The 25,018-nt window shown below is 46.0% G+C and overlaps 1 protein-coding gene across 1 annotated transcript; it reads left to right on the forward strand.

The window, feature by feature from the left end:
* Positions 1-618: 618 nt before the first annotated feature.
* On the forward strand, positions 619-22,704 carry LOC120997775 (WAP four-disulfide core domain protein 8-like). Its single transcript, XM_040428042.1, has 4 exons — positions 619-742; positions 1,187-1,327; positions 22,169-22,311; positions 22,669-22,704. Exons 1-4 carry the CDS (start codon positions 652-654, stop codon positions 22,702-22,704), a joined length of 411 nt encoding a protein of 136 aa, XP_040283976.1. The 5' UTR covers positions 619-651.
* The last annotated feature ends 2,314 nt before the right edge of the window (positions 22,705-25,018 follow it).

Raw genomic sequence — 25,018 nt, forward strand, 5'->3', positions numbered from 1 at the left:
TTTTGTACAAAAGAGAAATGTCTGAGAATATCTACGATGTCTTCTCCAACTTTCTCAGAACTCTTCTTCCCACCACAGAAAGCTACTGTACAAAGCAAAAATTTATAATGGGGACCAATATTTTGGAATACTAAAATAAGAATTTTTTTCTTAAATTAAAAACACAACTAAAGTATAAGAAATGTGCAATTTATCAAGTAACATCCGTCAATGACACTGAGGATGATGATGTACACAGATTAGGGCTCACACTGCAGGACCTTTTAAGGTTGAGTGGATCTATAAATAATGACAGTTTATGTCACTTGCAGTTTCCTTGTGATTTTAATCTTAGGCATTAGACTCTTTTTAATCGTTGCCTGAAGTGTTATTAGTTCTCAGAGTCTTTGTGTTAATTCTGTATGAAATCCTCAGTAGATACAAATAGCTGGAGGAAGGAGAATATGGCCACAGGTGTCCTCGCAAAACAATCATTCTGCAGAAACAGTGAACATAATAAGGAAGATACCTTGATGACTCAGAAGAGGGAAATCATCCAAAATTCCTAATTAAAATATTTACTTACACTGCTCCAATAACCACCCGATATTTCCTCCTTCCTACATTTATACAATGGAGAAAACATTTGGTTATCTCCAGTACTAAACAGATATGGAACAAGTGACTGCGCTGGTTCTTCTGTCTCTTCTGTTCAATGGAGGAACAACAAAAGGGAAAGGTAACTCCCCAGGAATTGATGTTGGTAAGAAATGTCGGAGATTGGATACAAAATAATGCTATTTTAAAGTGCATACATGGGCTGTACACAGTACCACTTCTCCCGTCCTGTATACTGGGTGTAATCCTCAGTATCTGCTCTTATTCTGTATATATATACACTGCACAGTACCACTTCTCCTTTCCTGTATACTGGGTGTAATCCTCAGTATCTTCTCTTATTCTGTATATATATACACTGCACAGTACCACTTCTCCTGTCCTGTATACTGGGTGTAATTCTCAGTATCTGCTCTTATTCTGTATATATGGACACTGCACAGTACCACTTTTTTTTGTCATTTTATTAGGAATTTGTGTCTCTTCACTTCTTTTGTGCATTTCTCCTCCCTGGTGTCTGATCTTATTTTGCAGTATAATCTGATTAGTATATCATTGGTGTATACTTCTTTTGTTTTATCTCTTGCAGTTAATCCCAGGTTTCGCCCTTTGGCCCCAGTACTCTGTCCTCCATTTGGTGTGATTAATCAGTGCTCTACAGATGCAGATTGTTCTCGTGATGAGATTTGTTGCTCTCTTTGTTGGAACCAGTGCATAAATATTTTGCCTCGTAAGTCACATATGTACAATTATTCTGTTGATCCCTAAAATGGGGAAACCCCTTTGCTTTGTTTTCCTTCCCTGGAGGGATGTCTGGCTTTCACTATGTTGAAGACTAGAGATGAGAGAATTTTTCAAAAATTCTATTAGCCGTTTCTCCGAATTTTTGAAAAAAAATTTGCTTTAGGCTACATTCACACGTCAGTATTTTTCTATAATCCGATTTTCTGTCCGTTTTTTGCGGATCCGTTGTTCCTGAAAATGTTTCCGTATGTCATCCGTATGTCATCCGTATGTCATCCGTTTTTTGCGGATCCATTGACTTTGTATTGTACCAGGATCCGATTTTTCAGGAAGAGAATAGGACATGTTTTATATTTAAACGGACACGTGGAACGGAACAACGGAAACGGACAGCACACATTGTGCTGTCCATTTTTTTCCAGGACCCATTGAAAATAAATGGGTCCAGATCTGGTCCAGATCTGTTCCAGAAAAAACGGAACAGATCAGGAAAGAAAAAACGGACGTGTGAATGGACCCTTAATCAGAATTTATTTGCGGTAAATTACTTTAAAAAAACAGCTATTTCCTGGCTGCAGAGAGCCTTTATAGTGGTGTAGAACACTGTGCCTTGTAGTAACACATATAGGGAGTTTGCTGTGGTAGTGAAATAATACTGTGAGTCCGTATGGCAGATGACAGGCGTCGCTCTTAGAATCACTGCACACTTTACTTTTTGGGCAGTCACGGGGCCAACTCAGCTTTACACTTCGATGTTAGCGCCAAGAAGAAACGCACTCCTTTTACACCATCGTCAGCTGATTCCACATAGATGTCTACAGAACCTGTTCTATTAAACGCTTATACAAGTAGAGCCCCCCGACAGAGTGGAGAGGGGGTCAGCAGTAAGTTTGTGTTGATGTCACTGATTATTTTGCCCTTCCTCTGATCCGTCAGAACAATAACCCACAAAAAACAGATCCTGTCTGTGGAGCATCCGCCTTCACTCGGTCAGCATTTGGTCAGTAATCCAGCTAGTAAGCAGCTAATGCCAAAAAAAACTGTAGTGAATCCAAAACAGAGATGACACGTGAATGGAATATTTGCATGTCTTCTTTGTTTTGTACCCACTCCTGCTTTTGCCTACCAAATCACAAGCCAATTCTGATGGGACCATACAAGCCTTACAGCTGCTACATAGACAGGATCCATTGTGCGTCTCATTTTACCTTCCTTCTGACAGGTCAGAGGAAGGGTAAAATAAATCATGATGTCAGCCAAGCCAAAAAGGCTAAATAGTGGCCCAGTCATGAAGTGGGAAGGGTTGAAGCAGCATGAGGAGACCACAGAGTGGCCCAATCAGAGTCTGTAGGTGCGGCAGCATCAAGAGGCCACAGAGTGGCACGTCGACAGAGTGTGGCTGTAGAGGAAGCATCAGAAGGCGACAGAGTGGCAAGGTGACATAGTGTGAATGTGGAGGCTGCATCAGGAGGTCACAGAGTGGCAAGGTTACATAATGTGAAGGTGGCACAGCATGAGGAGACCACAGAGTGGCAAGGTGACATAGTGTGTAGGTGGCAGCAGCATCAAGATGCCAAAGAGTGGCACAATGACAGAGTGTGGAGGTGGCAGAAGCATTAGAAGGCCACAGAGGGGCAAGGTGACTTAGTGTGGAGGTGGCGGCAGAATCAGGAGGCCACAGAGTTGCAAGGTGACATAGTGTGTAGGTGGCAGCAGCATCAAGATGCCAAAGAGTGGCACAATGACAGAGTGTGGAGGTGGCAGAAGCATTAGAAGGCCACAGAGGGGCAAGGTGACTTAGTGTGGAGGTGGCGGCAGAATCAGGAGGCCACAGAGTTGCAAGGTGACATAATGTGAAGGGGGCAGCACCATGAGGAGACCACAGAGTGGCAAGGTGACATAGTGTGGAGGTGGCGGAAGCATCAAGAGGCCACAGAGTGGCACAATGAAAGAGTGTGGAGGTGGCAGAAGCATCAGAAGGTCACAGAGTGGCAAGGTGACATAGTGTGGAGGTGGCAGCAGCATGAGGAGACCACAGCATGGTCCAATTACAGAGTCTGTAGGTGGCGGCAGCATCAGTAGGCCACACAGTGGCACATCGACAGAGTGTGGAGGTGGCAGCAGCATCAGAAGGCCAAAGAGTGGCAAGGTGACATAGTGTGGAGGTGGGTGGCAATACCAGTACCCGCTGAAGATGGTGGGTAAAAGAAGCAGCACTTGGCATCAGATGTGTGGCCTCAGGCGGGTGGCAGCATCAGAATAATAGCGGAGTCAAGTAGCCAGAAGTAACCAGTCTCTTTTGTCAAAGTGTTGGTGTGGCACCATAGATGATCTAGTCTTATGCATCTGGAATTGGTGGGTGGAAATCCTGGCTGATCCATGCCTGATTCATCTTGACAAAGGTCAGTCTCTCCACATTTTGGGTGGACAGGCAAGTTCTCCTTGGGGTAACTATGGCCTCCGCCGCACTTAACACCCCCTCTGATGCCACACTACTGACCGGGCAGGACAGCTTTTCCAGGGCAAACTCTGCCAGTTGCGGCCACAAATCCAGTTTGGCTGCCCAGTAGTCCAGCGTATCCTCAATGTGGGGTGGTAGGGTTCTGTCCAAGTATGCCACCATCTGCTGGTTCAGGTCTTGATGCTGGTGAGTAGTTTCTTCACTAAGCAGGCGAAGAAAGCTGCTCATCAGCAACTCTAGACTCAGGCTGCTGCTGATGGATCTGGTACTGCTCCTGCAACCCCACCCCTCCCCAGCAGCCATGGTAGAGGAACGTGAGTGCAGTGGGCCCCCCCATATCACACCTTAGAGAGGATGGATGATGGTGCAGATAGGTAGCGACTAACTGACTACATATGATGTCTCTATAGTAGTTCAGTTTGTCCTCCCTCTCAGCGGGTGTAAAAAAGGCCCCCATTTTGGACCGATAGCGAGAGTCCAACAAGGTGGAGAGCCAGAATTCATTTCCCTGCCGAATTGTGACAATTCGGCTGTCACTACACAAGCAAGTAGATAACAGGCTGAACTGGATGGACAGATGTCTTGTTTTGGTGTTATAAACTATGTTACTATGTCACTAAGTGAACATGCATAGGACGGTTTGTGCAAGTGACTCGGAGGGACTCCCTGCCTCCATCTCCACTGCATACTGCCACGGTGTGTCTGGGTCCTCTGCCTCATCTTCCTCATCGCCCTGTAGTTCCTCTGCCTGCCCCTGCTCCTCCTCTCCTTTCACCTGTGTAGCAAAACCACTCATTTCGCTACACATTGCTTGTGCTCCAATGTCCTCCTCCTCCTCCAGTTCAGCCCCCACAGGGGTCATGTGGCCATGAGATGTAGGCGCCATGTCTCCATTCCCCTGACCAGCCATATTTACCAGCATCTGTTCCAGGACATGAGGCAGTGGAATGACGTTGTTCATCCCGTAGTCCTCAAAGGGCCTAAGCAAACGTTAGGTGTCACGCATGAGCTACCACTGGCTGACATCGAAGTTACACAGGGGAGTAGAGTTGAGCGAACACCTGGATGTTCGGGTTCGAGAAGTTCGGCCGAACTTCCCGGAAATGTTCGGGTTCGGGATCCGAACCCGACCCGAACTTCGTCCCGAACCCCATTGAAGTCAATGGGGACCCGAACTTTTGGCCACTAAAAAGGCTGTAAAACAGCCCAGGAAAGAGCTAGAGGGCTGCAAAAGGCAGCAACATGTAGGTAAATCCCCTGCAAACAAATGTGGATAGGGAAATGAATTAAAATAAAAATGTAAAAAATAAAAATGACCCAATATCAATTGGACAGAGGTCCCATAGCAGAGAATCTGGCTTCACGTCAGCAGAGAATCAGTCTCTTCATGCCATAGCAAAGAATCTGGCTTCATGTCAGCAGAGAATCAGTCTCTTCATGTCATAGCAGAGAATCTGGCTTCATGTCACCCACCACTGGAAGAGGCCACTGTCACATATTTAGGCCCCGGCACCCAGATAGAGGAGAGAGGTCCCGTAACAGAGAATCTGGCCTTATGTCACCCACCACTGGAAGAGGCCACTGTCACATATTTAGGCCCCGTCACCCAGACAGAGGAGAGAGGTCCCGTAACAGAGAATCTGGCCTTATGTCAGCGCAGAATCAGTCTTCATGTCATAGGAGAGAATCAGGCTTCACGTCACCCACAACTGGAACAGGCCACTGTCACATATTTAGGCCCAGGCACCCAGGCAGAGGAGGGAGGTCATGTAACAGAGAATCTGGCTTCATGTCAGCACAGAATAAGTCTTCATGTCATAGCAGAGAATCAGGCTTCACGTCACCCACCACTGGAACAGGCCACTGTCACACATTTAGGCCCCGGCACCCAGACAGAGGAGAGGTTCATTCAACTTTGGGTTGCCCGGCAATATAATGGTAAAATGAAATTAAAAATAGTATTGAATGAGGAAGTGCCCTGGAGTAGAATAATATATTGTTAAGGGGAGGTAGTTAATATCTAATCTGCACAAGGGATGTACAGGTCCTGTGGGATCCATGCCTGGTTCATTTTTATGAACGTCAGCTTGTCCACATTGGCTGTAGACAGGCGGCTGCGTTTATCTGTAATGACGCCCCCTGCCATGCTGAATACACGTTCAGACAAAACGCTGGCCGCCGGGCAGGCCAGCACCTCCAAGGCATAAAAGGCTAGGTCTGGCCACGTGGACAATTTGGAGACCCAGAAGTTGAATGGGGCCGAACCATCAGTCAGTACGTGGAGGGGTGTGCACAGGTACTGTTCCACCATGTTAGTGAAATGTTGCCTCCTGCTAACACGTTCCGTATCAGGTGGTGGTGCAGTTAGCTGTGGCGTGTTGACAAAACTTTTCCACATCTCTGCCATGCTAACCCTGCCCTCAGAGGAGCTGGGCGTGACACAGCTGCGTTGGCGACCTCTTGCTCCTCCTCTGCCTTCGCCTTGGGCTTCCACTGGTTCCCCTGTGACATTTGGGAATGCTCTCAGTAGCGCGTCTACCAACGTGCGCTTGTACTCGCGCATCTTCCTATCACGCTCCAGTGTAGGAAGTAAGGTGGGCACATTGTCTTTGTACCGGGGATCCAGCAGGGTGGCAACCCAGTAGTCCGCACACGTTAAAATGTGGGCAACTCTGCTGTCGTTGCGCAGGCACTGCAGCATGTAGTCGCTCATGTGTGCCAGGCTGCCCAGAGGTAAGGACAAGCTGTCCTCTGTGGGAGGCGTATCGACATCGTCCTGTGTTTCCCCCCAGCCACGCACCAGTGATGGGCCCGAGCTGCTTTGGGTGCCACCCCGCTGTGAACATGCTTCATCCTCATCCTCCTCCACCTCCTCCTCATCCTCGTCCTCCTCGTCCTCCAGTAGTGGGCCCTGTCTGGCCACATTTGTACCTGGCCTCTGGTGTTGCAAAAAACCTCCCTCTGATTCACTTCGAAGAGACTGGCCTGAATGTGCTAAAAATGACCCCTCTTCCTCCTCTTCCTCCTGGGCCACCTCCTCTTCCATCATCGCCCTAAGTGTTTTCTCAAGGAGACATAGAAGTGGTATTGTAACGCTGATAACGGCGTCATCGCCACTGGCCATGTTGGTGGAGTACTCGAAACAACGCAACAGGGCACACAGGTCTCGCATGGAGGCCCAGTCATTGGTGGTGAAGTGTGTCTGATCCACAGTGCGACTGACCCGTGCGTGCTGCAGCTGAAACTCCACTATGGCCTGCTGCTGCTCGCACAGTCTTTCCAGCATATGCAAGGTGGAGTTCCACCTGGTCGGTACGTCGCATATGAGGCGGTGAGCGGGAAGGCCGAAGTTACGCTGTAGCGCAGACAGGCGAGCAGCGGCAGGGTGTGTACGCCGGAAGCGCGAACAGATGGCCGCACTTTATGCAGCAGCTCTGACATGTCGGGGTAGTTGCGAATGAACTTCTGCACCACCAAATTCAGCACATGCGCCAGGCAAGGGATGTGCGTCAAACCGGCTAGTCCCAGAGCTGCAACGAGATTTCGCCCATTATCGCACACCACCAGGCCGGGCTTGAGGCTCATCGGCAGCAACCACTCGTCGGTCTGTTGTTCTATACCCCGCCACAACTCCTGTGCGGTGTGGGGCCTGTCCCCCAAAGATATGAGTTTCAGAATGGCCTGCTGACGTTTACCCCGGGCTGTGCTGAAGTTGGTGGTGAAGGTGTGTGGCTGACTGGATGAGCAGGTGGAAGAAGAGGAGGAGGAAGCTGAGTAGGAGGAGGAGGAGACAGGAGGCAAAGAATGTTGCCCTGCGATCCTTGGCGGCGGAAGGACGTGCGCCAAACAGCTTTCCGCCTGGGGCCCAGCCGCCACTACATTTACCCAGTGTGCAGTTAGGGAGATATAGCGTCCCTGGCCGTGCTTACTGGTCCACGTATCTGTGGTTAGGTGGACCTTGCCACAGATGGCGTTGCGCATTGCACACTTGATTTTATCCGACACTTGTTTGTGCAGGGAAGGCACAGCTCTCTTGGAGAAGTAGTGGCGGCTGGGAACAACATACTGTGGGACAGCAAGTGACATGAGCTGTTTGAAGCTGTCTGTGTCCACCAGCCTAAATGACAGCATTTCATAGGCCAGTAGTTTAGAAATGCTGGCATTCAGGGCCAGGGATCGAGGGTGGCTAGGTGGGAATTTACGCTTTCTCTCAAATGTTTGTGAGATGGAGAGCTGAACGCTGCCGTGTGACATGGTTGAGATGCTTGGTGACGCAGGTGGTGGTGTTGGTGGTACGTCCCATGTTTTCTGGGCGGCAGATGCCAACGTTCCTCCAGAGGCAGAGGAAGAGGCCGAGGCGGCGGCAGCGGCAGCAGCAGAAGAGGCCGAGGCGGAAGAAGCAGAAGAGGTAGCAGGGGGAGCCTGAGTGACTTCCTTGTTTTTAAGGTGTTTACTCCACTGCAGTTCATGCTTTGCATGCAGGTGTCTGGTCATGCAGGTTGTGCTAAGGTTCAGAACGTTAATGCCTCGCTTCAGGCTCTGATGGCACAGCGTGCAAACCACTCGGGTCTTGTCGTCAGCACATTGTTTGAAGAAGTGCCATGCCAGGGAACTCCTTGAAGCTGCCTTTGGGGTGGTCGGTCCCAAATGGCGGCGGTCAGTAGCAGGCGGAGTCTCTTGGCGGCGGGTGTTCTGATTTTGCCCACTGCTCTCTCTTTTGCTACGCTGTTGGCTCGGTCTCACCACTGCCTCTTCCTCCGAACTGTGAAAGTCAGTGGCACGACCTTCATTCCATGTGGGGTCTAGGACCTCATCGTCCCCTGCATCGTCTTCCACCCAGTCTTGATCCCTGACCTCCTGTTCAGTCTGCACACTGCAGAAAGACGCAGCAGTTGGCACCTGTGTTTCGTCATCATCAGAGATGTGCTGAGGTGGTATTCCCATGTCCTCATCATCAGGAAAAATAAGTGGTTGTGCGTTAGTGCATTCTATCTCTTCCACCCCTGGGGAAGGGCTAGGTGGATGCCCTTGGGAAACCCTGGCAGCAGAGTCTTCAAACAGCATAAGAGACTGCTGCATAACTTGAGGCTCAGACAGTTTCCCTGATATGCATGGGGGTGATGTGACAGACCGATGGGCTTGGTTTTCCTGCGCCATCTGTGCGCTTTCTGCAGAAGACTGGGTGGGAGATAATGTGAACGTGCTGGATCCACTGTCGGCCACCCAATTGACTAATGCCTGTACCTGCTCAGGCCTAACCATCCTTAGAACGGCATTGGGCCCCACCAAATATCGCTGTAAATTCTGCTGGCTACTGGGACCTGAGGTAGTTGGTTCACTAGGACGTGTGGCTGTGGCAGAACGGCCACGTCCTCTCCCAGCACCAGAGGGTCCACTAACACCACCACGACCATGTCCACGTCCGCGTCCGCGTCCCTTATTAGATGTTTTCCTCATTGTTCCCGTTCACCACAATTTTGAGAATGGCAAATTTGGGAATAGTTTTTCAACCCAGAAAAAAAAATGTGCTTTTACGGTCACTAGAAATAACTTGACCAGCTAAAACAGTACAGATTTGGTTGAATAAAAATGTGAGGCCTGTTTTTTTTTTTGCGCTGTGTGACAGGTATAGGTTTAATCACAGAATCAGACTTCTATCTGCACGGTAGCGTGTGTCTTAGGTTTTTCTGAATGACACTATCAGTACCTTCAATGTAAGATATCCTTTTTGGGATAGATTTCAAGTAGGCCTCAAATACCAGAAACTAGTTATTTTGAGAATGGCAAATTTGGGAATAGTTTTTCAACCCAGAAAAAAAAGTGCTTTTACGGTCACTACAAATAACTTGACCAGCTAAAACAGTACAGATTTGGTTGAATAGAAATGTCAGGTCTATTTTTTAGGCGCTGGGTGACAGGCTCAACTTGCCCCTGATGTAGTATATGGCCAAAAAATAACCACACTGTTGATGGTTAAATGCACTTGGGTGACACAGGCTCAGCCTGCACCAGATGTAGTATATGGCCAAAAAATAACCAGACTGTTGATGGTTAAATGCACTTCGGTGACACAGGCTCAGCCTGCACCAGATGTAGTATATGGCCAAAAAATAACCAGACTGTTAATGGTTAAATGCACTTCGGTGACACAGGCTCAGCCTGCAGCTGATGTAGGATATAGCACAAAATAACCACACTATTGATGGTTAAATACACTTGGTGATAGCTTGTGCTGGCGCACCACAAGTCACAAAATGGCCGCCGATCACCCCAGAAAAAAAGTGATCTAAAAACGCTCTGGGCAGCCTCAAAAAAGTGAGCAAGTCAATATTAGCACTTCAGTGATCCACAGCTGCAGATCGATCACAGAATGAAGTCTTTTGGAGGAGTTAATCTGCCTAATCTCGCCCTAACGTCGCAGCTGCAACCTCTCCCTATGCTTGAATCAGCAGAGTGACGTGCAGCGCAACGTGACCCAAGCTTATATAGAGGCTGGGTCACATGCTGCACTGGCCAATCACAGCCATGCCAATAGTAGGCAAGGCTGTGATGGCCTCTTGGGGCAAGTAGTATGACGCTTGTTGATTGGCTGCTTTGCAGCCTTTCAAAAAGCGCCAAGAAAGCGCCGAACACCGAACCCGAACCCTGACTTTTACGAAAATGTTCGGGTCCGTGTCACGGACACCCCAAAATTCGGTACGATCATCCGTACAGGGGAGTACTCCTCTCTGCTTGGATCATCAGGAAATGGCCTTTCTCTGTTCGTATAGTCGGTCCAACATATGGAGGGTGGAATTCCAATGGGTGGAAACGTTGCATATCAGCCTATGTTGGAGGATGCTGTTCTGCCGCTGCAGCTTGAGGAGGGTGTGCTTAGCGGTGTACGAGTGCCTGAAGTGCATGCAAAGTTTCCTGGTCATTTTTAGGATGTCTTGCAGATGGGTGGAAGACATCAGGAACCGCTTGACAACCAGATTGAACATTTATGCCATGCAGGGCGCATGGATCAGCCTTCCTTGACCCAGCGCCGACATAATGTTCTTCCAGTTGTGCGTCACCATGGTTCCGATTTTGAGTTATCGCAGAGAAAGACAGGATTCGATTTCTTGATGAAGGACATGGAGCAGTTCCTCCCCTGTGTGACTCCGTTCGCCCGGGCAAACGAGGTGCAGAACAGCGTGACACTGCCATGCCCTGCACATGTGGTATGCTGGAGGGGCACTGTGACTTGTCCCTGCAGTGGAGGCTGAGGGCACGGTGGTGGATGAGGATGCAGAGGCGGACATTCTCGCTTGACCAACTGCGTGGCAACATGAAGGCGGAAGCGGTTCCAACTGGCCAAGTTGCTGTTGTGGCTGTGCAGGAACAATATTCACCCAGTGGGCTGTAAAGGACATGTACTCTCCCTGACCGTAGTTACAGCTCCACACGTCAGCGCTGCGGTGCACTTTGTCAGACACCGACAGGCTCAAGGACTGGCCCACCTTCTGTTCTACATACGTGTGCAGGGCTGGTACTGCTTTTTGGGCAAAGAATTGACAACTTGGGACTCTCCACCTCGGCTAGGCACAAGCCATCAGTTCTCTGACAGGTGCAGAGTATACCACTTAGAAAGGGAGGGACTGAAGCACCAGCAACTTGGCCAGGAGCACATTCAGCTTCTGCGCCGTTGGATGAATGCACGCATACTGTTGTCTCTTGGCAATCGCTTCGGTGATCGATTGCTGACGGAATGCATGACGAGGAGCAAGAGCATCTGGACCGGCAGATGATGGGAGTTACAGACAGCTTCCTTCAGCTGAGGTGGTGGAGCCTTGACTGCCAGAAACCAGGTGCGTGCCAGTGGGTGATGCAGCGCTTTATAGCGACGCTGCATATGTTGATGCAGGGCCGTAGTGGCAACATTGGCCCCCTGGCCACGCTTCACCCTCTGCACACAGATTCTACATATGGCCACATTCACCTCCTCCGGCGGCTTAAAAAAAATACTGTCTCACCGCCGAGTAGGTGATTTTACCCCCAACACTACGCACTGACTGACTGCTACCGCTGCTGCCTCCTTTAGCCCCTGCACCGCTACTACCCGGGCAGGTAGACTCCTGCAAAGCGGGTGGTATACCCCAGGCCTTTTTGGCTGCCGACCTCCCACTGCTGCCACCCTGCTGACTCCTGTCCACGCTAGCGACTTTCTGGCTCCGCCACTGGGTCTCAGGCATGCTGCCACCCACTTCTCCCGATGATGATGAAGCCCCTTCGTCACCCACCTCCCAAGTGCGATCAGCTACATCATCATCATCGAGTAGTGTCTGGACGTCACTGATGTCCTCCTCAACCGTCTCTGGGTCAGGAGCCTGACCGCTCGCAACACCAGCTCCCATGCCACTCTCCTCATCACTACTTGCCCGCCTAGCGGAGAAAGCAGCGGATGTCTCCTCAACATCTTGGTTGGCCAATAGCTACTGACTGTCCCCTAGTAGCTCGTCATCGCTGTATAGTTGAGCTGAGCTCACAGCATATAATTCTTCTCGCAGTGAAGGAGCAGAAAAGGACTAAGGCAGGTTGAGGACAGGTGAGGGCACAGGACCTGCTCCCGGGCCATGCCAACTAAGGGTTGTGTCTGACGAACCCACTGACTCTTGGCTGGGGGTGTCTGATGTAAGATATGTAACGAAGATCGAGTTAACCATTCAAGAACCGCTGGGTTGCTGGTCACTACATGACCGCTAGCTGACAATGGGAGCTCAGGCCTCTCAAAGTGACCCCTGCTGCCATAGCCCCTTACTCTGCTGCGACCTCTGCCTGTTCCAGAAGCATTTAGGCCTCCGACACTCCCGTGTGCAGGGCCTGGCACTTCTCTGTCTGACATACTGTTAGATAAAATAACCAAATGTTAGATCAAATATTTTTTATTTCGCCAGTAACACATGGCAAACTGGGCTGTAAAGTATCTCACTGCACCGTTGAACGTCAATTAGGCCCTAATTTATTCTATTTTTACACAAAATGCTTTTCAACAGATAAATGCAACAATGAAAGACGAATATATTTGTATTTCACCAGTAATACACGGCAAACTGAGCTGTAAAATATCTCACTGCACCGCTGAACGGCAATTAGGCCCTAATTTATTCTATTTTTACACAAAAGTCTTTTCAACAGATAAGTGCAATGATGAACGGTGAATATATTTGTATTTTGTCACTAATATACGACAAAAAGGACTGTAATATTCGAACATAATTACACAATGGCTAATAAGCCCTTTTTCCCCACTAATACAAGCTAAAAAATGCTTTAGAACATATAACTGCACCGCACAAGGGCAAATAAGACGTAGAAATATTTCCTAGCAATAAACCCTGTTAAAGGCTGTATCAAACAGCACTTGCACCCCAATAACAAGAACAGTTTGCTGGAATTACAGAGGTATCACCTATTGCAAACCTAAAAGCAGCAGTATAATGGCAATTTGGATCCCCAGTCAGTGCAGCAAGGTGTAATAGGATTGTTGCTATTACCCAGGCTGTAACCACCCCTACTGAGCCCTGTTCTACATAAATGCTGTGGAATTATTCCTCCCTATCCTTTCCCTACACCTTGAATAATCTTTCCCTGAACTTGTAAATCGTTTTTTCTTATCAAAATGACGTTTTTCCTAGCACTGTCCCTAGCACCTGCAGACACGTCTCTCCCTGCACTAAGTACGCTGGTGAATCGTAGAATCCAGAATCTAAGATGGCTGAGGCTATTTATAGGGCTGTGACATCACAGGGCTGGTTGGCTGCTGATTGGCTGCATGCATGTCAGTTTGGGTGCTCCCGCCTTCCCACAGTTCCTTTATCCATGTCCTCACACGTGCAGCAGCCATTTTAGGAAAAATGCTATTCATTACCTCAAAGCGCGAGGAAATTCACATTCGGTGGGATTCGAATTTCTCCTGAAATTCGTAACGAATTCCACTTCACCAACTTAAATTCGCTCATCTCTATTGAAGACACATAACTGTGGCTCCATGTTTTTTTTTGCATATTATTGAAAAAAGTTTTCATGCCACTTGAACTTTTACATATTGTATTTTTTTTGAGATTTTATGGTTTACACCAACACAAAGTATGTGAAAATAAATTAATATATGGTTTTCAAATTTAAAAAAAATCTGGAAAGTGTGTGCATTATACATTCTACATTTTGTAGAACCACCTTTTACTGCATTTACAGATGAATGTCTTTTGGGGTATGTTTCTACCATCTTTGCAAATCCAGAGGCTAAAACTTTTGTCCATTCTTTTACGCAAAATAGCTTGCGCTCAGTCAGATTGAATGGAAAGCTTTGATCTAAACCCTTCCATTGTAGCTCTGGCTGGATGTTGAGGATCATTGTCTAGCTGGAAGGTTAACCCCTCCACCCCAGGCTCAAGTTTTTTTAGCCTCTACCAGGTTTTCCTCCAGGATTGCTCTGTATCTAGCTCCATCCATCTTACCACCAACTCTGACCAGCTTCCCTGTCACTGCTGAAGAAAAGCGTTCCCCCAGCATGATGCTGCCATCACCATGTTACACGGTGTGGATGGTGTCTTCAGGGTAATGTGCTGTGTTAGTTTTCTGCACATAGCGTTTTGCATTATGGCCAAAAAGTTCAACTTCAGTCTCCTATGCCCAGAGCTTCTTCGTCCACATGTTTGCTGTGTCTGCTACATGGTTTGTGGCAAGCTGCAGACAGAACTTCTTTTGGCCGGCTTTCAAAAATGGCTATCTTCTTGCCACTTAAAAAGGCCAGATTTGTGGAGTACATGACTAATAGTTGTCCTGTGGACAGATTCTCCTACCTGAGCTGTGGATCTCTGCTGCTCCCCCAGAGTGACCATTGGCCTCTTGGCTGTTTCTCTAATTAGTGCTCTCCTGGCCTGGGCTGTCAGTTTAGGTGGATGGCCATGTCTTGGTAGGTTTGCAGTAGTGCCATACTCCTTCAATTTTTGGATGATGGATTGAACAATTTCCATGAGATGTTCAGAGCTTAGGATATGTTTTTGTAACCTAACTACAATTCTTCACAACTTTATCCCTGACCAGTCTGGTGTGTTTTTTAGTTTTCATAATGCCATTTGATCACTAATGGTCTCTAACAAACTTCTGAGGTTTTCACAGAACAGCTGGAGTTATACTGAGAATAAATTACATGAAGGCAATTGGTCACACTAGATTTTATTTAGGGGTATCAGAGTACAAATGCATGCCACACTTTTCAGATTATTATTTACAAAAAAAAAATTAAAACCATGTATCATTTTCTTTTTACTTCACACATAGTTGCCACATTGTGTTGGTCGATCAGATAAAATCCCAATGAAATACATCTAAGTTTGTGGGTGCAACGTGAAAACATGTGGAAAAGTTCAAGGGGTATGAATAGTTTTCTAGACTTGCGCATCTCTGACAGAGGAGAGGCACAATGCAACCTTCTAAAGAAACTGCAGCTCCACGTCAATAACAAACATATTCATAAATGAATACTCTGGTATAATGACATACAATACCTGTACACACAGAACACACAGCACAGGAGACTGCCATACAGCGCTCGGTTACTGCAAACAGTGAAAATGCTATTACACGTGATTAATTATACCAGAGATTTCTAAAGATATAGAGGGGAATGTATCAAATTTGTACGATTGTTTTTTTGGTGTAGAAAATTCCTACATTTTGGAGCAAGTGCTATTTTTACCGACATGTTTAACTTTGTGCACTCCCCCCCCCCCCCCACCCGCCGCCCCCTCGCTACTTTTACAAAAAGTGGTCAGGGCGAGGACAGAACTCTTGCAGCCCAACCCATTTACCTACATGTGCTCCGAAAACTGGACCTGAAATCTACACTGGTTGCTGGTGTAGATTTTGCCCTCTCATGCACAGAACTCTTGACCATTCTCCAAAATGATCATCGCTTAATAATTCTGGCACATCGTACACCATTAGATTTTGTTACTAAAACGGAAGTAAAAAACATCAGTCTTAGCACATTCTTCCCATAATGTAAATGTTATTAGCCAGCAGACTATATTTTGCCTTCATTAAATGGCTATTCCAGTTATAACAAGTTATTACTCATGCACAGGATAGGGGATAACTATCATATTGGTGGAGGTTCCACCATTAGCACCCTATTGATCATGAGAATGGGAGCCCCGGACCCTCTGGGACCCCTGAAATGGACAAAGCGGCTGGACTGGAAAGAGCCCAGTTCACTTCTATTGGAGGGCCTGAGAGGGTCCGGGATGGTCTGAGTACAGTGTCAGTTTCAGGGTGCTCCATGGGGTACAGGGCCCCTGTTTTCATGACTAGTGGAGGTCCCAGTGGTAGGAACTCCGACGATCTGATAGTTTTCCCCTATCCTGTGATCAGTGGATAACTTGTTTTAACAGAAATACTCCGGACCTTTAGAACATGTAATATGTAAAGAAGGGTTTCCCGAGTTGGTTCCTCTTTAGGGTACATCTACAAGGGGCACACAGCAGAAACATCCACATGAGATACACACAGTTTTGTTGTGGATTTTGCTCTGAATTTGCCACAGATTTCACCCGATGCATTGCAAAGGGTAAAACATTACATCTGCACCACAGGTCAATGTCCATGCAGATAAACATCCACTTGCCTCCTACTATAATCCACGGTGGAAATCCATTATAAAGTCCATAGCAGTTTTGTCCCATGTCACCCTCACAGTGTTATTGTCCAGCTGCTACTATTAGTGTTGAGCGAATCGAAGTTGACAAAGTGGAATTCAATGTGAATTTCAGGAAAACTTTGATTCGTCACAAAGCCAAATTTCCTTGTACTTTCTGGAAATAAATCTGATTTTTTCTATCATGGCTGCTGCACGTTACAAAGTTAAAGTAAGAAGCTCGGGAACGAGGGATCACTGATAACATCGTGCAGCCAGCCAATCAGCAGCCAGCTTCTGTGATGTCACAATCCTATAAAAAGTCTCCTCCTGCTCTGTCTCCGCCATTTTATAGTGAACTTAGTGCAGGGAGAGACATTACAGGCCATAGGGACAGTGATTAGGAAAGGCTTTGGGTCACATTTATTTATACAGGCGTTTTAGACGCCGGTCTTAATAAAGCCCTAAACTGGTGGTGAATCTGCCGAAGTTATGAAGAGGCGCAGCTTCTGAGTGGTCTTACATCTAGACCTCTTTCTACTCCTGAAGCAGGTGTAGAAAATGGTGAATGAAATGGGTCTGCTCGCCCCTCCGCCTACAATTTTTGACCTGGCATGATAGGGGCAAAGTCGCAGATAGGTTAGTTGTGCCACTATCTGTACCTGAAATATGCCTAATTTAGGTGTAATTCAGCATAGTAAATGACCCCCTTTTACAAAACATTACTATTGAGCAGTTCAGAGACAGATTATTCATAGTGTAAGGATATAATTTTCCGTTTATGAGATCCGTTCAGGGCTCTCACAAGCGGTCCAAACCTAATTGCCCTAATGCATTCTGAATGGAAAAGGATCCACTCAGAATGTTTCAATTTGCCTCAGTTTGTCTCCGTTCCACCTTCATTCCGTTTTGGTGGCGGACACTAAAACGCTGCTTGCAGCGTTTTGGTGTCCGTCTGACAAAACTGAGCCAAACGGATTCGTCCCCATTGACTTACATTGTGTGTCAGACACAATCTGGCACAATAGAAAATGGATCCGTTCTCTATTGACTTTCAATGGTGTTCAAGACGGATCCGTCTTGGCTATGTTAAAGATAATACAAACAGATCCGTTCTGAATGGATGCAGACGGTTGCATTATCTGAACGGATCCGTCTGAGCAGATATATGAAGGATCTGCACCAAACGCGAGTGTGAAAGTAGCCTTATACCTAAATTAATCCTTTAATCCTTGATTGTGTAATTGGGGTGAAATTGCGGCCTACAGATTGTGGGGTGTTCACATTCATTTATACATGAATAATTCCATTCATCCTTGATTCTGGGGTGAAATCGCAGCCTGACACTACTGCTATATTACCCTTACAGTTACTGTCTCAGTACAGACAGGTGACAGGCCCTTCTAAGGGAACAGGCAGTGGCAAAAATGTATCTGGAGCTGGCAGAAGTAGCAACAGAAAAATGGCTGTGGTAGCAGTATACTCAGCGACAGGCCAGAGCTGCCAGTGTCATCCAGTGGTCGTGTTTTGACCAGCAACCCAGCTGTCCTTGAAAGGTTGATTCAACATCATTTCAACTAACATCAGACACCCCCAGCCAGGAGTCATCGGTTCCTATCATACTATGTTTACTTGGCATGGCCCAAGAACAATCTTTGTGTCCCCATCTGACCTCAACCTGCTTCTTTCTTTTTCTATTCCTTCTGCTCAGAAAGTATTGTACGATGTTGGCTATTATAGAGGACAGTCAACAGCTACTGTAGTCAGTTGGTCGCTGCCTATTTGTGCCGTCACCTATCCTCATGAAGGTCGGACCAGGGAGCCCTCTGTGCTCACGTTTCACTGCCATAACTGCTGGAGGGGGGGGCAGGAGCATCACCAGCTCCATCAGCAGTGACCTAAGTCTGGAGTCTCTAATGAGCACTTTTCTTTACCCGCCTACTGAAGAAACCACCCAGCTCCAGCAGCAGCAGGACATGGAGCAAAATCTGAACCAGCAGGTGGTGGTATACTTAGACTGCACCCTGTAACTACACATAAAAAGATCCCCTGGACTACTGGGCAGCCAAACTTGATTTGTGGCCGCAGCTGGTCGAGTTTACACTGGACAAGCTTTCCTGCCTGGCCAGTAGTGTGGCATCAGAGCGGGTGCTTACTGCAGAGGGGGGGCATAGTTACTAGTGATGAGCAGCAGGGACTATATTCAAATTCGCAATATTTCACGAGTATTTTATAGAATATTCATCATATATTTGCGAATTCGAGAATTCAAGATTATTTTATTGAATGTGAAAAATCAGCAATGTAAAAATCACGTAATGCAAATTCGTAACACGAAATACAAGCGTGGGTCACTTTGGCTACATTTTTCAAGCTGCTAGAAGTTTCATGAGTTTCTCCTGAGACTGGAAAAAATGGTTGGCACGGCAGAACATTACAATAGCTTTATATGCAGATAGAGTCAAGTGCTCCAATATATTTGTGATTGCGCTTATCGGCAGTGATTAGAATAGTTTTTTGCACTACGTGCAACTTCACATTTTAGCAGGTCTGACTACAGATTACTGATTGGTGCACTAAGTATTGTTGTGAACTTGACATTGCTTCCATCTCATTGGCCCACAAGCAAGAAGCAGAGAGGAATCAAGTGTTCAGATGGAAAATAATGGCAAATATTCGATATAACGAATATATAGCACTATATTCTAAATATTCGCGAATTCTCGAAGTGGCGATAGTCACAATAAAAATTTGCTTTTCAAATATTCGCGCTCAACACTAATAGTTACCCCAAGTAGAACTTTCCTTTCCACCCAAAATGTAGAGACACTGACCTTTGTAAGGATGCATCAGTCATGGATCAGCCAGGATTTCCACACGCCAGTGCCTGATTTATAAGACTAGTTCATTCTGGGTGCCACACCAAAGCATTGTGAAAAATGACCTATTACTTATGTCCACTCGCTTCAGCCACCATTCTGATGCTGCCACCTGCCTGATGCCACACAACTGCTGCATCTGCTGCCATCTTTTCCTACTGCCACTGTCTTGTGCTGTTACTGCCACTGCTGTTGCCCCTCACCTCACCACTTTATGACTGGGCCATTGTGTTGACTCCTCATGCTGTTGCCACCCTCCCCACTCCATGACGGGGCCACTATTGTCCCTGTTTGGTCTTGTTGACATTACTATTTATTTGACCCTTCTGATCTGTCAGAAGGACGGAAAAATGAGAAACACAACGGATCCTGTCTGTGTAGCAGCTGTAAGGCCTGTATGACATGGTCCCTATTTTGTATCACGATATGCTCATGATTTGGAATCCGAAGCAGGAATTGGGTACAAAACAAAGAAGACATGCAAACTTTCCAATCACGTGTCATCTCTGATCACTGACGGATTACTGACCAAATGCTGACCATGTGAAGGCAGATGCTCAAAAGACAGGATCCATTTATTTATTTTTCTTATGATGGATGAGAAGAAGTAATCAGTGACGTCAACACAAACTTACTGTTGACACCCTCTCCACTCTTGTACTTGAGCTCCACTGGACCATAAGAGTCAAGTGAGCATGTGGACATAAGGCGCAGGATCACAACCAGATGTAGAATGTCATGAAGTTTATTGGGAGACAACGCGTTTCGGGGTTCTACGGATTCCTTTATCAAGTCTAAAAAAAAGTATAAAATAGAGTAGTGTGCAAATAAAAAATGATGATAATAACATAGATGCAATAATCTAATCATTAGAAAAGGTACTCACATATAATTTAGATGAGAAAAATGTGATGCATAATAATATGAGAAAAATTAGAGAGTAAAAGTAATATTAAAATATTAAATATATATATATATATATATATATATATCAATGGTAAAATTACTTGCGGTCCGAATATATGAATATAGGGGGACACTACTTGTATTAGCGTGTAACAGAACAGGTTCTGTAGAAATCTAAGTGGAATCTGCTGACGATGGTTTAAAAGGAGAGAGCTCTTTCACGCTATAGTAGGATCTTGGGCCACTCCACGGTTCTTTGTACCTGATGCTAACATTGATCTGTAAGGCTACAGTTCACACTTGAGTTATTTGGTCAAAATCTGAACCAGAAGGCTACTTTCACATTAGCAGCAGCCTTCTCCGGTGGGGGAACAGCCTGCCGGATCCCTGCTGCCGCTAGTGCATGCGTGCCGCCGGTAGTCTGCTCGGGCCCCTATCACTATAATGGGGGCGTGCCGGAGGTCCAGGCACAGCACTGCAAACATGTTGAGAGGTGGCCGGAATAAAACTACGACATGCTAATGTGAAAGTAGCCTAAGTGAGTCTAAGAGTGATGCCTGTCACCTGTTTGTCTCTCTTTCTGCCTGTACAGTAACTGTTTCACCACCACAGCGGACTAGCTATGCATGATGTACACAGAGATATACAATCCCTGCAGCCGGGAAATAGCCGATTTAGAAAGTGAGTAGCTGAGTTTAGGTAATGCAGTGACCAGGAACGGGTACGCTGACGCCACTTATGCAGTGGGTCAGGATATGGGTGGATAATAGTTTGTAGTTTGTTTGTGACGCCAATTGCAGCGTGCGCAGGGTACTACCCCAGGGCCCTTCCAAGGTGTTATAACGCACGTCCCAGATTAGTAATGCCAGAGTGGTGTAATGGCCTAAAATGTCTCTATAGTTTTGTGGTAGTTGTGTCACCGTGTCTCCTACCTGGGTACAGCTTGACTCCTGGGTCCTGGCTCACTTGCAATAAATTTGAGTGTAGTGATAGTAAGAGTAATAGAGGAATTTTGCAGCAGAAATTATGTCCAGATCTTTAGATAAAGTTCAAACATTTCTTTACTGAAGATAACTTGTATCAAAGCAGTATACATCTTTGGTTTCTGGTCCCAGCAGGTTTTGGCAATCATTGGCGGGAATAAATACTTCTGTACTTTAAATGTGAGCTTGCATGATAGGACGCCTGCTTGATAGCTCTGTAATTGGGGCAGGACTCAATCTTCTGCACTTCTCTGTAACTCTGTTTTGTGGGGACAGACTAGCTGAGGAGGATATGGCTTCTCCTAGGTCTCTGGACTTTACTCACAGGTAGTTTCTCAGGGAATGCTTTCTTCCTGGAACTCTGGAGATTGTCTGCTTTCTTCTAGTCGAGCTGAGGTGCAGGTCTCAGACTGGGGATATGATCAATGTCTCAGCCGAGACAAGATCCTGGCTTTCTTCCCTATGCAGGGGATCTCCTCACACACATACCCTACCCCTAGCAGGGGGTGGGCTACACTGACTCTAACTTTCTCCCCACCCATCCTGCAGGATGTGGGAACAGTCCACACCTCCACAGAGGGGGGCTAAGCTGGAATGATCCATTCCAGCCTAGATATGCTAAACTAGGACTAATACCTGGCCAATGCATTGCTGCCACCTGCTGGTAAACCTGGAAAATAACAAGCAAATTTACATTTAACATAGTTTTACATGCACATTTGTGAAGACATAAGCAAAATCATATCAGATGACAGTGTGAAAGCTCTTAGAAGATAGTAGTGGGGTAGAGGCGTGTAGTAACACAACTCTGGGGTGTTACAGATACATTGTGTGTGGGTGTGTGGGGGGGGTCTTTTCATTGTTACATTGTGTAATCATCTGGTCAATGATTCAGATTTATGAAATTATCCAATAATTGTGTCACGGTTTCTTCTAGTGGTAGACAAACCTGGGATTTGTCCAAAGAGAAGACCATGCATGACTGATACTCTTCGTAGTAATGGGTGCACAAATGATTGGCAATGTCCTGACAAACAGAAGTGCTGTGATACCTTCTGCAAAAGGGAATGCACTGATCCTGTAAGTAACATAACAGAATGTCTTGTAATTATTAATTCTGGGTAATTGCTGTCCCCGTATCTCCAAACTAGGGATCTGTGGATCACTGGGTTTTTGGTCAGGTTTCACAGGTGAGAATTGATAGACCTTGAGAACTTCTAAGACATTTGATGGAGCACAGTCTCTGCTGTAGTCTTGTGAGAATTTAAGTTCAGGCGGAAGAAGCTCTCCTTCCGTCTCTCTTAGTGTGAAGTCTCAGAAGATGTTTAACATTAGCTAAATAATATCCAACCATTCATTGCCTTTTTATTATGTGTGCACCAGGAATGTTTTATATCGTGTATCTCGTGTATAACGACATGTTTTCATCTCTTCTAGTACATAGGTGGATGGACGATTGATTTAGACAGATAAAGCAAGAAAAGAGAGTAACCACTAAAGGAATCGGCCTTCTCTTATTGTAGATCTTCCGTAATTGGTGAAACATAAATCAAATTGCTTTTTCTTTTTATTAAAGTGATAAGGATTTATTTTCAAATTTTATAGTTTTCCAGATGAAGAAGATTCTGATTGCACAGTCAATAGAATTTTGATTTATTGAAAATGTCTCCTTTCTGACAACAGATCTGTTAATTTCAGAGCTCAGCTTCTCCATGTGCTATCAATAAATCTCAGCAAAATGCAGTGATGACAGATTATGTCCCATCATCTGTTCAGAATCAATTCACACAGGAAGAGAGATAAAATACTGTCTGTATACTGGCACCACAAAGGGGAGCTCACTACATACAGATTATACAGCCACCACTAGAGGGAGCTCACTACATACAGATTATACAGTCACCACTATAGGGAGTTCACTACATACAGATTATATAGCTACCACTAGAGGGAGCTCACTACATACAGATTATACAGTCACCACTAGAGGGAGCTCACTACATACAGATTATACATCCACCACTTGGGGGAGCTCACTACACACAGATTATTCAGCCACCACTAGAGAGCGCTCACTACACACAGATTATTCAGCCACCACTAGAGAGAGCTCACACACTTAAATTACATAACCACCACTAAAGGGAGCTCACTACATACAAATTATAAAGCCACCACTAGAGGGCGTTCACTACATACAGATTATACAGCGCCACCAGTAGAGAGAGCTCACACACACAAATTACACAATCACCACTAGGGGAGATCGATACATAAAAATTATAGAGCCACCTCTAGGAGGTGCTCACTCTGTACAGATTATACAGCCACCACTAGAGGGAGCTCACTACTTACAGGTTATACAGCCGCAACTTAAGGGAGCTCACTATATACAGATTATACAGCCACCACTAGAGGGAGCTCACTGCATACAGATTATACAGCCACCATTAGAGGGAGCTCCATATATACAGATTATACAGCCGCCACTAGAGGGAGCTCGCTACATACAGATTATAAAGCCACCTCTAAAGGTAACTCACTACATATGGATTAAACAGCCACCATTAGAGGAAGCTCGCTGCATGCAGATCATATAGCCCCTACTAAAGGATGCTCACTACATACAGATTATACAGCCACCACTAGAGGGAGCTCACTACATACAGATTATACATTCACCACTAGAGGGAGCTCACTAAATAGAGATTATACATTCACCACTAGAGGGAGCTCACTACAAACATATCATACAGCCACCGCTAGAGGTAGCTCACTACATACAGATTATACAATCACCACTAGGGTAGATCACTGCATACAGATTATATAGCCATTACTAGAGGGTGCTCACTACATACAGATTATACAGTCACCGCTAAAGGGAGCTCCCTACATACAGGCTATATAGTCACCACTAGAGGGAGCTCACTACATACAGATTATACAGTCACCACTAGAGGGAGATCACTGCATACAGATTATACAGTCACCACTAGAGGGAGCTCACTACATACAGATTATACAGTCACCACTAGAGGGAGATCACTGCATACAGATTATACAGCCACCACTAGAGGGAGCTCACTACATATAAATTATACAGCCAGCACTAGAGGGAGCTCACTACATACAGATTATACAATCACTAGAGTACCATATACTGGTTTGTATGAACCCAACACTAACAACTAAAGTTAACCAGAATTTTACCAATTACAAGATACTACTTTGCTTATTCTCTGTCATGCTTTACTGATGAGTGGAGGTTCAGTATGAAAACTTGGATGATCACAGATTTGTGGAAGTAAGAAGCTGCCTGAGGTAAATGGAATTTCGCAGCTGCATGGCACTTCATCTATGTGTCGTTTACAGGGGCTTCTATTCTTTGTGTAGCTCATTTGATCATTTTTATTCTCTTTTTAAAAATATCTTCAGATTACTGCACAAATCAGGATCCTACAGCTGAGGAGGGTTCTCCAAGTCCAACTTCACAATGATTTCTAATATGAAATAATCTTATAAAGCTGAGTGAATATATGTGTGTATGTCCGCTAATGGAATCCGCACCTTCGCATTTACAATCACGAGATTTGGCACACAGGTACATCAGGTGTCCGGGAAGGTTTTAGACCGGGTCTCAGCTCTCTAGGACATACCGTTCCTGAGATATTCCCAAGAAATGCATTAGCCAATAGAAGCCTGGTCACGTGACTTGACCCTTATCAGCCAATAGAAGCTTGCAGGCCCTTAGTCTCCACATACACACAGTTTTACACCAGGTTTC

This window comes from Bufo bufo, chromosome 4 (assembly GCF_905171765.1).
Source record: "Bufo bufo chromosome 4, aBufBuf1.1, whole genome shotgun sequence".
Classification (NCBI taxonomy): domain Eukaryota; kingdom Metazoa; phylum Chordata; class Amphibia; order Anura; family Bufonidae; genus Bufo; species Bufo bufo.